Source organism: Haemaphysalis longicornis, unplaced genomic scaffold (genome assembly GCF_048455015.1).
Source record: "Haemaphysalis longicornis isolate Haplotype H1 unplaced genomic scaffold, Haemaphysalis longicornis Haplotype H1 scaffold_2, whole genome shotgun sequence".
NCBI classification, from domain to species: domain Eukaryota; kingdom Metazoa; phylum Arthropoda; class Arachnida; order Ixodida; family Ixodidae; genus Haemaphysalis; species Haemaphysalis longicornis.
In genome coordinates, this window is record NW_027526295.1 from 248,293,059 (window position 1) to 248,308,041 (window position 14,983).

At 45.2% G+C, this 14,983-nt stretch overlaps 1 protein-coding gene across 1 annotated transcript in view; it reads right to left on the reverse strand.

Annotated features, from left to right (window-relative positions):
• Positions 1-1,987: 1,987 nt before the first annotated feature.
• Positions 1,988-14,983, reverse strand: part of LOC144170351 (mitogen-activated protein kinase kinase kinase 20-like) — a 32,622-nt gene continuing 19,626 nt past the window's right edge. The window contains exons 15-21 of the mRNA XM_077700099.1: positions 13,933-14,069; positions 13,480-13,539; positions 12,296-12,643; positions 11,778-11,852; positions 10,875-11,142; positions 9,969-10,296; positions 1,988-8,376 (exon numbers count right to left, since the gene is read on the reverse strand). Coding sequence (XP_077556225.1) covers positions 7,989-8,376; positions 9,969-10,296; positions 10,875-11,142; positions 11,778-11,852; positions 12,296-12,643; positions 13,480-13,539; positions 13,933-14,069 — 1,604 coding nt within the window. The 3' untranslated portion in view covers positions 1,988-7,988. The remainder of the gene's footprint in view (positions 8,377-9,968; positions 10,297-10,874; positions 11,143-11,777; positions 11,853-12,295; positions 12,644-13,479; positions 13,540-13,932; positions 14,070-14,983) is intronic.

The window sequence follows — 14,983 nt, forward strand, 5'->3', positions numbered from 1 at the left end:
GAAAATAGCTGCACCATCTAAAGCAATGCTAAATGGTGCAATAGACAAAGTGTGAACATTGTACAAAAGCAGAAAGCGCTCCAACTGACACACTCTTATCTCCAACTCACAGTTGGTATAAAAATGCTAGCAAAAGGCAAGCGGTAGCAAGATTTGCACAGAGGCATACATGGAGCTCTGTGAAGGCGGTTGCAAGATTTGCATAGAGGCATGCATGAAGCTCTGTGAAGGCAACGGCGGCACTCATTGCCCTCTAATACATGTGCTGGCTGGGCTGCAAGATGGCATTAGGATTGGCCTATAATCTGTGAAAGCAATGCAGTTAACAGAAGTGTCAATCCCTCATGTCCAATGTTGGTTACAGTTTTTGGCTACCTATTCAGTTACAGTTCATATGACGATTGCCAAATCAAGGCATTTTCATTCTGTGATTGTATTCAAAAGGACGACGATAATGACCAAACCTCCTGGGTGAAATTTCGGGAGCAGAACACGCAGTCATATTTAGTAGGTACATTTTTTCAATGCAATCTCATTTTTAGGCAAGAATGCGTGATGTGTGTAGTTTTACCAGTTTCTGGAAGAAACCTGCGATGTCGGATGCTGGTAGGTACGAGTGACACTGGAGTTACTGCTGTAGAGCGATTATTATATGTGGGCTTGCAATCATTATACATACGTAGAAAGGGAGTACAGAGCAGCATAAAAGCTACTTCTCTAGCTTAAAATGTTCATTTACAGGCCATCCTTAGGTAATGTTCGTGCCTTTCACTTTCGTGCTGCAAAGTAGGTTCCTTTGAAAAATTTACAGTTTGTTTGAGCAACACTTGTACTAGTATTATCCTGACTAAGGGCATACAATGACTGCATGATGAACTGCAGAAAACAAAACAGTACTCTGCCTCTTAATTACAAAAGGGGAGGAAATGGATTTCAGTTCCAAGCTTCACTGTCTGAAGAATGAATGACTACATGCTGAAGCACTTTGACCCAAGATGGCTGCTGTGCGTCAACCTTAACTAATCTCTGCCGGCACCACACATCCATCCAGTCAGGCAAACTTGTCTCGCAAGCTAGCACCTAAATTGGAAACACATATGGCACCTGGAGCACAGCCAAGTACTGTGCAATTTCTTCCATATTACTGCCAAACGAAGTTCACTTTTTGTCCTTTGCATGCCAAAATACTTTTTGTCAAAATACTTGCAAAAGCCATTCTCTTAATTCGACCATTTTCATTATATGATAAGGAAAAACAGGTGTTTATTGCACTTGTTGCTCTGAAATTGTTGCAGAACCCTACTGGATTAATGAGTATCACTTCAACACAGCTTCTTGTGTACGTTTTTTTTCAACCCTGAAGCAACTTTTTACAATGACAACGTTGTGCTTGTTTGTCTAAGGGGGCACATGGGTCTTTGATCAAAAACTTTATTTTTGCAGTTATGATGATGAAAATTGGGGACCACATGTAGTTTCTCATTCTGATTGTAGATATCAAATTTGTTTTTGAGTAAAATGATTATATTCAAATTTATTTGGATTTTATATTCAATTTTTTGACAGCCTTTGTAAAAAAACTGCTGGAGGGATGGAGCTAAACATGGAACCAGTGAACTCTGCACTAATCAAAGAGTGCAATAAGACTAACATTATCGTTCTATCTGGTCTGTAGCAGAAGTTACGACCATTTGAAGTTTGGGCCTGGAAGGCAAAACCGGTTTTTCTGGTTGCCACCTTTCAGGCCCAAACTTCAAATGATCGTAACTTCTGCTACAGACCAGATAGAACGATAATGTTAGTCTTATTGCACTCTTTGATTAGTGCAGAGTTCACTGGTTCCATGTTTAGCTCCATCCCTCCAGCAGTTTTTTTACAAAAGCTGTCAAAAAATTGAATATAGAAATCTAAATAAATTTCAATATAATCATTTTACTCAAAAACAAATTTGATATCTACAATCAGAATGAGAAACTACATGTGTCCCTAAAGTTTCATCATCATAACTGCAAAAATAAACTTTTTTGGTTAAAGACCAGTGAGCCCCCTTAAAACCTACAAGTGATATTATGCACAGCAAAGGAAGGGAATAACTCTTATCCTGTAATTTGCCTCAGACAACTTTTAGCGAAATGGTTTAATTACTATTACAATTTCTGGTCACCCCAGCACCAAAATGCATGTCAGACATTTACCACACAAAAACAATGCAAAAATCAGCAAACACATACCAAAGTTCCTACGAGTGCAAGCATAACTACAGTGCACCTTTCTCAGTGATCACACCGGCAAAGAAAAACAAAACACGCAATAACGCCCCATTGCCCAGCAACTTCATCACAGATATAATACTACGCCTGTCTCATGACCGCCAATCCTGTGCGCCATCATAGCTGGTCTTCACGAAACCTGAATGCCACAAAAACAAAAAGTGTGGCATAAAAGTACGCCTGACTGAAAGTTGCAGGGCTGTGACCTTGACTAGAATTTTGAACAATACGGCTATCACCTAGGCCGTGCCCTTTCTCACATATAAATAATACTTTATTGCAACACAGTCTAGTATTTATTTTTTTAGCTGTAAGACACGGCAATAACAAGCAAGAATGCTATACTTTTTGTGCTTACATCGCCATAGGAGAAAAAAAAAAACAGTGAAGGTTGTTAATAAATTGTGCGACCTATACAATACCAAGTATTCCTGTACTGTAAGATGGTGTCCATGTCTAAATATAACCCTACAACCTGAAAAATTTGATCAGGATGAAAAGTGCTGTAACCTTTCTAATCACAATTTATGTGATGTAAGCTGCCTTTAGCAGAGTTATTCAATGTATAGAGCTGCGAAACAACTCATAGGTTGTATGCGTCAAAAGCGGCACCTGGTTTGCTCCCATGACGTGGGGGAAAACAGGGGCAACCAGACCAGCCTGCCATCTCGACAGGGAGTTGGAGTTGTAATCAACTGTTTGCAGCTGCTTCTGCTAGCCATGGAAGAAGTGCCATCGAAACATTAAGAAACACTTCTTAATTTATTGTTCCCAATTGGAAAAGCAAATTTTATTGAACAGATTGTGTTATTAAAGGTAAACGTTTAGCAAAGTTAAGTTTTTATCTCCTAGGTGCTCCTGCAATACGCTTAACTAAGGGGGGTGTACGGAGGCCCCTTCGCAAGACTTTAAATTTAAAACTCTAGTTCTTCAAGAATGTTCAATCCGCCTATGTACAGTAGAACCCTGTTATACTAAGCAAACATGTCAAGACCAGGTGCAAAGTTCACTATTGAGTATAAGCCCGCATGCAACTAATGCACTGGAAATCAGAAATCAGTTGGTTACAAATGACCTTTGCTACACCAGGGCTCAAATCACACTGAGTGGAATACAAATGGAAACAGGTAGTCAAAACTGATTCATTACACCTGAGAGCTCGTTAATGCCAGATTTGTTATAGCAGTACTTGATGGGCTACAATGTAGCTCCAGTTTTACACAACCTAAGGCACCCAAAACCTCCTTACTCAGAACTGCAGATGGTTTCCTTTAACAATAACAGGGGCTTCACTAATGCTGGAATTGGTATAGGTAAACATTTAGTTTGATGCTACGCTTATGCGATGGTGTAGCTATCAGCAGTGACAAAGGGTGTAGGCAAAAGAAAAAGGCAGCTAGCTGTATTGTGGAAGGTGTCTGCAGATTTCTTTTTACCATTGGCAAGTCAACTTTTGGTCTCCTCGATTTGGCTACACTTTCTGCACCAGTTGGGGCGGTGCAGCACTCTTGCACTCGATTTGCCAGTGCAGCTAAAGCCACCTGCACTTCGGCCCTCGATTTGACGCTGTGCTGCCTGAGTTCTTCTACACTTCTGCACTAGCCTCTGTGCGAGTTCTCGCCTCGTGCAAGGTGCAGCGTGCTTTGGCGCGTTTTTTGGTGCGCATCGTAGCAGACGGCTCCAGCACGATACTTGTGTCAGTAAACGGAGTAGAAACGACAGCGTTTCCCGTTTTAGCGAGAATGGTCGTCACATGCATTTGAGTACGAAACACAAGGTGAGTGCAGGGTGACGCCCCCCCCCCAAAATAATAATAATAATAAAAAAAAAACGCGGGCGCGCCAACATGGATCGCAGCAGACGAGGCTTGTGCACTTTTGCCCTCGATTCAGCCGCTGCACAGAAAGCGCTAGTGTAAGGCTGCACTCGCACTGACAGAACTGGCGCTGCACTTTCCCGACACTTTTGTGAACTAGTGCACAAAGTGCAGCCAAATCGAGGAGACCTGTTGAAGCCATGAAGTAAGAACATTTTTAGCAAGTAATCCGCCATCAGTATGGCCGCATGAGGGTGATCAGATAATGTGACAAAAAATAAAAAGACTACGTGCCACTATCTTCTATTGGATGCAAGCTATTGAACTCCGCAATAAAAGACCATGAAATGTAATATAATGACAATAGAGAGTTTTAGCATAGTGGCAGGCGTCCGCTAACGCTATGGCAGCGGGTACCCAGGGCCCGACTGGGCAGGTGCGCATTCGTTCCGCCGCACCGGTCGCCCATGCTCTCCAGCCACAAAATGTTGCCAGCACATTACTTCTCCAAGTCCATATCACATCATCTGTCCATCAGAAAAGAAAAGCCCCATTTCTGCTAACAAAATGTTCTTACTCCACAATAGAACGCACAGATAAAAAGTCACTGCAGAATTTTAACTAACAAAGAGTGCAGAAACGAAAAGAAAAGAATTTAAAAAAATAAAAATAAAATAAAGGACCTCCTTTCATGCGTCCTTTCGCTCTCTGGGCTGGGTCCCATGTGCAAGGACTGAACAGACTGAACTCTAGCAGCAGATGTGCGCACAATGAAAGAGAAGCAGGAAATCCTACTCGTGCTCACTGCAGACAATCCAATGTCTTCAATCGTCACTTTCATTCCCTGAAGAAAAACTTCAAGCACAGAACTTCAATTGTGTTCATGCATACTGAAGCATTAAATGATAACCTTGTCAAACACACAAGTGTAGACACACCTCCAATGCCTGAATCTTTTGCCTACACCCTGCCAAAGTTGCCTTGCTGGCACCTTTCATTTGTTTTGGACTTTGCTGTACAACAATGCCATTAATTTACGAATGAACATTTGTTTTCTCTTCCGTCCCCCTTCATGCAAACAAACTTTCCAGTACATAAGGAAAATAACAGACTCCAGTTTGCTACGCACAGTGTGCTCTAACGAGGATTAATATCAGAGTGCCTTAAGCCCACCAAGCGCTGAGGACGGCATACCTGGAGGACCTCCCCCAAGCGTACACTCCCCCAGGTAAGCCCAGGGCATCGGGGCGGGGGTCGCTTGTACCCTGATCAACCGGTGGGTATCCGGCGGTGGGGTTCGAACCCCCACCTCCCGCAGCCGAGGCTGGTGCCCTAACCACTTGGCCACGGCTGCGGTAGTGTGCTCTAAATATTACAGGTTTGCCTCTAGTGCCAGATTAGAATGGAACTGCAGTCACGATTGAACCTAACCCGTAAAATTGTAGCCGACAGCAGTACTGTGAAATTTCCAATCTTGACAGCGACTGACAGCACTACGAAGGATTCACAGAAGTCCCAACTTTGCGGCAACCACAATGAAGAACAACATGTGGGTGAGCAATGTTGCAGTACACAGCGTGTTTTTGAAAGGTACAGTATGAAGGATTCCCAGTTTTGGACACCCTCAGAAGCCATCTGCATTAGCAGCACCTTCGAACCGGGCCATACAGCATCTCAACTTTAAAAAACACAATAAAAGCGGGCAAAACAAAATGGCAATATACATCCTAAAAAGCAGCCAGACATCTGCCTTAGCAGCGACATTCCGTCTCCAACTAGGTACAAGGTCAGCACTTCCTGTACACACGCAGCACCATCCACTGGTTCACTTGGAACACTCCTTATTCTTTTAAGCAACTACCAAAAGAACACCGCTCATTGATCTAAGTTGCCTAGGGGTGGAATTGCAGGTTTTGGAGTGAACAGCCTGGGTTCAAACCTCAGCAGTGGTAAATTCAGCGATTTTTTTGCTGTAAAATGCTCTCTCAGCTCAATTCAATGCATTCTTTTTGCAAATAAGAACGGTTTGGTATCTTTTATGTTGGGTTAAAGGCGGGGCACGTGGTATAAACATGTTTAGCCCTTTACGGCCCAGAACTTTTACCAACTTTCCGGCCGTTCCGGTCCGCAACTATTCTGCCAGCTGCTGGCACCACGAAGAAAAACACGAACTGTGCGAGAAAAACTCGTGGGATATTTGTTTTTTTCTGTTGCATTCTGCTTGCAACTCTTTTACCGATATTTGAGCAGCGTGTGAAACCGCTCAAAGCCTTATCCTGGGTGCAGGCCAGGGTTGTTACAGCAGGTTTTGCAGAAAAACACAGTTTCCCTCCCATTCCACCTAGCCTTTCCTCGCGTTCCATACGTGCAGACGGGCCCCACTTATTGGCTCAAGCGCTCGAATCACCCACCACCTATTGGATGCGATTGCATCGGCACTGCAGGTTTCGCTGACCCTTCTTGCCATGATTCTGCAGCTGTGTGCGCCTCCAAATAATACTACTGACAATGGAAACCTCTAGATCCCAAGAAAAAGCTTTAGCCACCATTTTTCCACTGTCTTTCAACAAAATGCGCAGCTCACAGAATAATGATCCACACGGTGCTGTCCTCGCCACTGTTGTGGTCTTCGTCACTCGCTTTCGTCGAATCACTGCCATCACTACCTGGTGGAGGCACGCCATTCTCTTCCTCACTGAAATCATCATCACTTTCGCTAGGTGCACCACTGTAGAATGCAGGCGACGAGAAAGCGGCCATGCTTCTCAGCGAACAGCACACACGTGAAAACACTCCGGAATCCAGAAGGCCTGTGCTTAACATGATGCTGCACCCTAGTGCAAAAAAAAAGAAAACTTGAACAAACAAAGTTAACTTATCCCTCAAAAGATGGCGCATCATGTGTACAAAGAATGCGGATGCATCGAAGCGAAAAAAAAACACGAAATTTGACCTTGAACGTCCAATTCGGGCGTACCCTGACAGTGGACCGCCACGGCAGTGTTGCGTTTCCAGGCAGGAACTGATAACGGACTGCATTTTGTGCACCGAGTCTAACCAAACTGGGTGCACTAGTACAATGAACTGAACTAAGACAAAGCCAAAACAAAAATCTGTTTGTAGCTGTCGTGTATTGTTTTACAAACTAAAGAATGCATCCTGCTAAGTAGTTCATCCCTTCATTAAATAAAAATGAAAGCTTACATTTTTTCAAGTTTTTGTACCAGGGCATTTACGATGGAGTACTGTTTGTTTATTTTTGTTTAAGCTGTTTGTTTGTTTCTGTCCCGCAATAAGTGTCAACAAAAATGCATCACGTTCATTCTCTATCCAAAGAGTAAAAATAATAAGCGTATGCTGAAAATCTGTACCAGGTTTTTAAATTTAGGTAATGTTTAGCTTTTGGGCTACAGAGCCCAAAACAAGTAATGAACAGCTTTATTGAACACAATACGCCTTCATGAAAACAGCAGCACAGAAGTATGTAGAAATTAAACTTCATTAATTATTTAATTTAGTGATGAAGCGATTGGTAGGACGCATTCGTAACTCAAAAACTACCCAAGACAGCTACAGACTGATGTTTCGACTTTGTCACAGTCAAGTGTCCTTGTGCACTATGTTTGGTTACATTCAGTGCATAAATTAAATAAGAAGTTTTATCTGCCACGACCCCCCTTAATAACATTCTGAATCGCACCAGAAGTGCCAGCTTGTACCCACCTTGGAACGGAATATCATCCTCAGCAACAAACCTACAATATAAAAACGTAAGGGCAGAGCTACCAGACACGACCCCTGGATGAGGCTCGCAGAAAGACAGCCCCACCCAGTCAAGCGAATCAATTCCTGCCATGCCTGAACCAACGGGAGCATTGCAGTGCCACATTACTGTTCTCCTTTCACATAGAACCGTCGTAGCCCATGCGACGCCAGCCGATGTTGCCGGCCACTCGGTCAAGCAGTCCTCCCAGCCTGCGCTCCTGGCCACCCAGGCGGAAGCCGTCCGTCTCGAGGCTGAAGCTGAGCCGGTTCAGGCCAGAGCTCAGACCAGAGCCGAGGCTGGAGCCCAGGCCAAGGTCGAGCTCGGCCTGGTCGGCCGGCAGGTCGCCACCGCTCTTGAGCTTCACGTGGCACTTCTCAACCCGCAGCACTTGCCTGGATGCATCGGAGGACGCAAAGCCACTGTCACTCATCGAATGCCGGTACTTCTTGGGATCTCGGCGCCGCGTGGGGGTGCTGTTCCGGCGATGCCGCTCCTCTTCACTCCTTGGACAGCTGCCTGCAAGTCTGAAGCACACGATGGAAGCGAAAAGTCATGCCCTATTCTTGCATCCCGCATAAAAACTTGCCTTGCCCTGACACAAATTAACACAAACGAACCAGATTACGGCGACTTCTATTAAAACTGGTCTTAAAGCTATTTTTTTTATTTACCAACCAATTTTAATGAAACTGCACTGCGTTATAGAGTTTTTTGTGCTGATTTCAAATTTGTCATTAGATGTTTTGTAAGTTGATTATATTTTGAGTTAATTAATGACTAATTGCCATTATTTTGGGTCAGTTACGAAATAACCACTCGATACAGAATGGCAATTACCACGTGGCTAGGCAGACAAATGACTAAAGAATACAACATAGGAAGAACTTTTTTGATTCAGCTATTTTTGGTCGTTTTACAACACAGGGAACTTCGCTTCTCCCGCGCTCTGCCAGAAATGGTTCGCAGGTGGTACCAATTAAACGCAATAATAATTTTCCAAAGCCTCCATTTGAAAAATTTGTTTCCAACATTGTATTCCCCACAAATTTCGGTATCAGAAGCAAAAAGAATTACAGTTGTACCTGCTCTGGGTGCCAAGATATCTGAGGATGAAATGCTAGCTTTGCATTGCAAGAAAAGTGCCGTTTCACCATCGAATTCTGTGCTAACTGAGCTGTAGAGTGCACTTTAAAATGCTATTATAATTTAATAACAACAAAATAGGGTGCCTTTGGATGAGGAAATTTACAGACTGATAGAAAAATGGCCGTGGAGGCCAAAAATGCCATTTTTGAGAAAACGCTTTTCTTGACCGTTTTTTGGCCCCAAAGACCCAACTGCCCCCTTAAACTGAACTACCACAAAAGAAAGGAACTCAAGTAACTCGTACGCTTTGTGTTTAAATAGGTTTTATAGGTTTATCTTGTATCCACACCAAATAGTGATTTAATTAAACAAAACTTGTTATAAGCAATCCCACAGCACAAAAGCTAGCAGGCAAACGTTCCAATTAAATCACTTTGTTTCCCTCTAGCAACCAGAAGGAAAAAAAGCCATTTTAAAATATTTTGCAGAGAGATATGTTTTTCCTGGGATAAAAGATGGATAGCATATAAAAATCAAGACATTTAATCTGCAGCATGGCACAATGCCTGAAGCAAGCAAGGCTGAAATCTGAAGGTGCCTAGTTGCCACTGCAGCAAAATTTCCGACACATCCTTATTCCATCTCAGGCCTCTCAATTCAATAGAAAGCACAAACCACGAAATGTTTGGCGATAGTGAGCTAATAAAATATGATAAAAATCTTTGTGGCAGGTGGGAGGCTAGAAACATCACACTTATAACATCCCGCATCTTTTACAACTGAACTACTACACACATTGAGGGGGCGTCATCCTTGTAGTCAGAAGCATCCCAAAAAGGTGTAATAAAGTGGTAGCCAAAAAAAGCTTTCGGTGTCTGCTCTGATGCCAGCATAACCACTTTTCTTCAATACATCTTTACCTTCACTACCAGGCAAATGATATGCCCAATCTTTTACGAAGTTAACATACTTTATGCCTGCCCAAGAGCTCTACAATTCTGCGCAAGTTGCGAGCTGCCTGCTCACTCACCCGGAGGCCACCTTCTCGGCAAGCGAGTGGGACCGGAGGCTGGAGGTGCCGTGGTCGCTGAGCGAGTCCTCCGAGCTGGAGTGGTGGAGCGAGAAGGACAGTCGGTGGCAGCGGTGGTCCTTGAGGCGGCTCCTCCTGGCCGAAGCAGTGCTGCCGCCCGCCCCCAGCTCTGAGGCCAGGTGGGCGAGGGACTCCTCTTCCTCATCACTTGACAGGTCCCTGCCAGTGGCCAGTAGCCGTCGGGACGCAAACGACGAGAGCGGGGAGCCACTGCGTGCGGCGGCCGACAGCACGGAGGACGCTCCCCAGCAGCCGTCTCCTCCGGAGCCTGCATGCAAGGCACCACAGGGAAATGCGAGTAAGCTTCGACCTCCAGGATTCTCTGCAACTGAGGGGCATTACATGATTTCCCCAGTACGAGCGCAGGATTGTGATGTTGTAGGTTGTAGCAAGGACCACCGACTCCCCCACTGCTGGCAGAAAACAGGCTTGGCAATCACAGCAGGCAAGAGCATTCTCTTTTTTAACCAAGAACTCTGGTTTTGATCTGTTTTCTGTTCACGACAAAGAGGTGGGATTCTTTTTCTTTACCTTTTTCCCTTTTCTTTTCGCACAGCACATCAGAAGACAACCATCAGATGTTACCCGAAAAATCAACGTTTACCCATAAAACCGTGCTTCTTTTCTTTTTTCATTTTTTACTTGTTATTTCGCTTATCCAAAATTGGGCCTCAGTGCAAGAAAAATATGCTTCTGGCGAAACTCTGTTGCAAATTATAGTTTGCCCTATCCACACCCTGACCTGAATATTTAGCTGCTTGCCAACTGTTCTGTTTCACTGGAATGCGCCTCAGTGTCTGGGGTGCCGCCAGCGAAGTGCAAGAGCAACCCAAGCGGTTCCCTCACGTGATCGGCGGTGGGTGGGCCTGCGCGTGGGGGAGAAGCTGCCGAACAGGCTGCCCCGCTGACGCCAGGCCTCAGGTAGCAGGTCCTCGGAGAGGCGGCGTGCCCTGGCCGGGGCAGAGTGGGCTTCCCGGCGAGACAGCGGCCCGTCCTGCCGGCGGTAGGGGGGAGGAGAGCCCAGCCGCAGCACCACCTCCGTCTGCTCAGGGACGCCGCCTTCCGGGCGCACTTGGTGGCTCAGCAGCGTGAACCTTGGCTCCACCACACACAGCTGTGGCAAGGGGGCAGAGACAGCAGAAATTCCAGGCCAATCCCAAAACTTATACTTCCCATGACAAGATTTGCACACACCTACACATATTGCGATCATTCCAAGGTCACTGTTAAAGATAATATTACTGCTGGCTGCACTTTCATTTGATGGAGTGAATCCTTAAATTGAACAAAAAACAAACCTCTTTTGGCCCTTTGTAAAAAATGACAATCCCCCACAGCAGTGAAAGAGTCAAGACCAAGGGTGAAGACAAATAGGTGTGTTGGCTGCAACCTCGATACAATAATGTTCCATTTTTTAGTGCAATGTAATGCGAAAGCTGTACATCGTGCAAAAATTTTATAGTCTAACGGTTAGGCCCAATGAGTGTACCAACTGTGACTGACACTAAGTCCTCGGTGTTCCGACTGGATGGAAGAGATGACGAAGGAGCTACCATTCACAATCTTGATGCTCCTAACAAAGCCAGCCAACACGTGCTTTGTTACCACTGAAATGTCCTACAAATCTGCTTCTGCCCTTGCGTGGTGCCCATGCATACAGTGAATATTTCTTTGTCAGAAATTCTGTTTCGTGTGCTACAGTAACAGTGCAGCTGCACAACATCTGAAGAAGGAAGCCTGAATCCTTACCGCGTAATTCACGACACACGTGACCACCGTTTCTGGAGTAATTCCAATGCACCATCGGTCCATCACAAACGGCGGCTGCAAAAGTAGCGAACATAACCACGCTCAACCTATACGGTGACTCCAGAAGCAAATAACAGCATGCACTAGAGTAATAAAGAAGACATAGTTATTGAGAAAATTTTATCAAGACACACATGGCAACCGAGTTTGTGGTGTTCATCAAAGCAACCTGAAGGGCTATTTGTTCCAACACGATTATAGAGAAATGAGCCAAAAAGCATGACGAATAGAAAGAAGGGCACAATGCACACCTTTCTGCACTGTGTGGTGTGTCTATGTTCTCTGTATGTCCTGTTTTCGGTGCATTCCTTTCTAGTGCGAGGAAGTACTCAGACTGCCGTGAGACTGTCTGAATGCTTTCTGAACTCTTGTATTGAGACTGTCCCAAGTGCGCTCCTGGTGCCAACACGTATGATCTTCCGGGGAGGCTTGACCAGTGGCAGCCAAAGAGCACCCACCTGAGCGATGCGTGTGAGGAAGAGCCCGGACTGGGCACACTCGAAGGTGACGTCGCTGATGCAGTGGGTGGCGGCGTCGCTGGCCGAGTGTGTCTCGCCCGTGTCCAGCTCCACAAAGGCCTTCCACTTGTGCTCCCGGGGGCCCCCTCCCAGGCGCACGTGGCTGCCAAACAGCAGCGTCAGCCGCACCAGGTCCCCCTGCTCCGCCGAGCTGGGGGGCCTCCGCACGGAGGAGGACAGCCTCGAACCCAGGGACGACCCGAAGGACGCCGCCAGGGAGGCAAAGCTCGTCGATCCCAGGGCCGAGGACCCGAACGGGGAAGAACTGTGGCCGTGGTGGCTGGTGGACTGATGGAAGGGAGGCAGCGACAACGGGTGGCTTTGTAAATGCTCGTTGGAATCGCACACTGTAGCAGCATCTGTGATCAATTCAACAACGGGTCTTTTTCTTTTCTTTTTTCCCCCCCAGAAAAAACAAGGTTTCATTAGAACGCTGCCAACCAAAGGCCACAAGACTCTAGTACGTCAGCACTCCAAGCTTTTGTTGGTGAGCTCAGCAAAGTCTCTGGACAGCCCATAAATGTGAGGGACTGATAAATAGAAATAGATATGTGATGATATGATATGACACCTATCAAAATACTGTGATGAAACTTCCTGCTTTCTAACACACACAAAAACAAATTAGATTTGAATTCAAACATTTAAAAAGACCTCTAGTCAAATTAATGGGTAAAAAATGTTGGTCTCCTCTTCACCTGGGTACAAATTATTTAAATGAATGGTACTATAGCAGTATCAGTTAGCCCTGGCATAGCTGGAAAAAAAAAAAAAAAAACAGATCGTGATAATTTAGCACTGATAGGTAGGGGCCAGGATGCTGAAAACTTCTCCTCCGTAGCGAAGAAAAAACCTGTCCACTCCAGGTTCTCAAGCTAACACTGCTAAAATGCTACAGTAACTCAAAGCAAGTCAAATGTTGTCCCACTACTTAGTGTTTTGCATACACAGTATTTTGAATACACAGTGCTTTGCTTCAAATAAAATTCCTACTGAGAAACGATAAACAGCCGTGACAACAAGCTGTTTGTTTTTTGTACTTAAGTGTCGATACAAATCTGAGAACTAGAACAGTGGCACATGCCAGCTGACCTGAGTGATGTCACTTTTAACACGGGGCTCACCTCACGCTGGGATGACTCAAACTTGCGTCTGTTTTCCATGGCAAGCTTTTCAATTTCATCCTGCAGAATTCATGCAGAGGGGAAAAAAAAAAAAGAAAGAGGCTGTCAGTGATTCAGTCAGAACACCAAAGCTGTAGACTCGTATGCTGTCACCAATCGTGAACTTCGCTAAAAAGCCACAACCCTGGTTTTAATCATTTTTGGCCACGACACCAGTGGCAGCAGCAAATTCAATGAGGACCAACATTTCATGCAAGAACCACGTAGGTAGGGAATGGCCACACAAAAGAAGGCTAGGGATAAAGATGAACTGTACAGCGTGCAAATTACGCTTCAAAATAAAAAAACGACACGTGTTAAGGTCCTCACAGAGCCGTTGGTAGCACCGAACTCCCATTAAAGTGGCAGAGAAAAAAAAAGAAGAAAGAAATGCAAAGCCCAGCTGGCACACACCATCAGCGCCAGCCTGTGTCCCAAAGCGGCGATTCCCATGTCCTTGAGATGCTCCACGGTGAGGAGCAGGAGTAGCTTGCCCGCTATCTGTTGGCTACGAAACAGTTCTGCATACTGTTCCAGGTCCTTGGTCGCCTCTGCAAGCGAAACCACCATACACCAGTAGGTCAAGGAAGGGATGAAGTCCAGTGGCATGTGGTAGTACGTCAAGCAAGTGGCACAAATGGCACACGTCTAGCTGTATGCAAAGAATCGCAAGCTTGATGACCAACCGTAAAGTTACGAAAGAACACCCACCCAAACTACAGAGGTACAGTCAAACCTCGGTAAAACGAACACCACATCAACAAACTTTTCAGATTAACGAACATTTAAGAAATCCCACGCTGAGTGCTTATAGTTTTAACGTAAAATTATTTCACTGCTACATACTTCAGAAAAGCAAACTTTTCAAAATAACGGTCATTTTATTTAATTCTGTGCGATATTAACAATGCCTCAGTACTACGAACTCATATTTTGAAGCCCGGGGATTCTTGGATTTTAGTGAAACAATCGCGGCAACTGGAGCCGTAGGCTAGCAGACAACTTGGAAAAGCACAGTAAGCGGACGCCTTGCACTATGCTATGCTACGAGGTTTAAAGAGGGTGAAAGATGGATGAAAAGGGACCGAGACTGTCTTGACATGTGGTGTCGACACCTTTTTAGGCACCTTGCTCCGTAGAAAGCGTGGACCGATAAGATAGGAAAGAAAGGTAGGTGAGGAGGAGCAGAAACAAAATTAAAAATGAAGGGTGGACAGCCTTTTTAGGAGACAGCGCTTCTGGTTGTATGGGTGCCTTGGAGCGCGGAGGCATGCGCGGAGGTTATCGGAGCGTGGGCTTAGAAAACCTGGTACGATGTGGGAGGAGAAAAACGAAACGCCGAAAGAAATGTTTTTTTTTTTTTTTTTTTTTCGCCTAACGTTTTTAGGTGCCGCAGACAGGGCAGAAGCCTGGCTTATACCAGGGAGACAAAGTGATATGAACGCAAGCCGGCATTTTTTTTTCA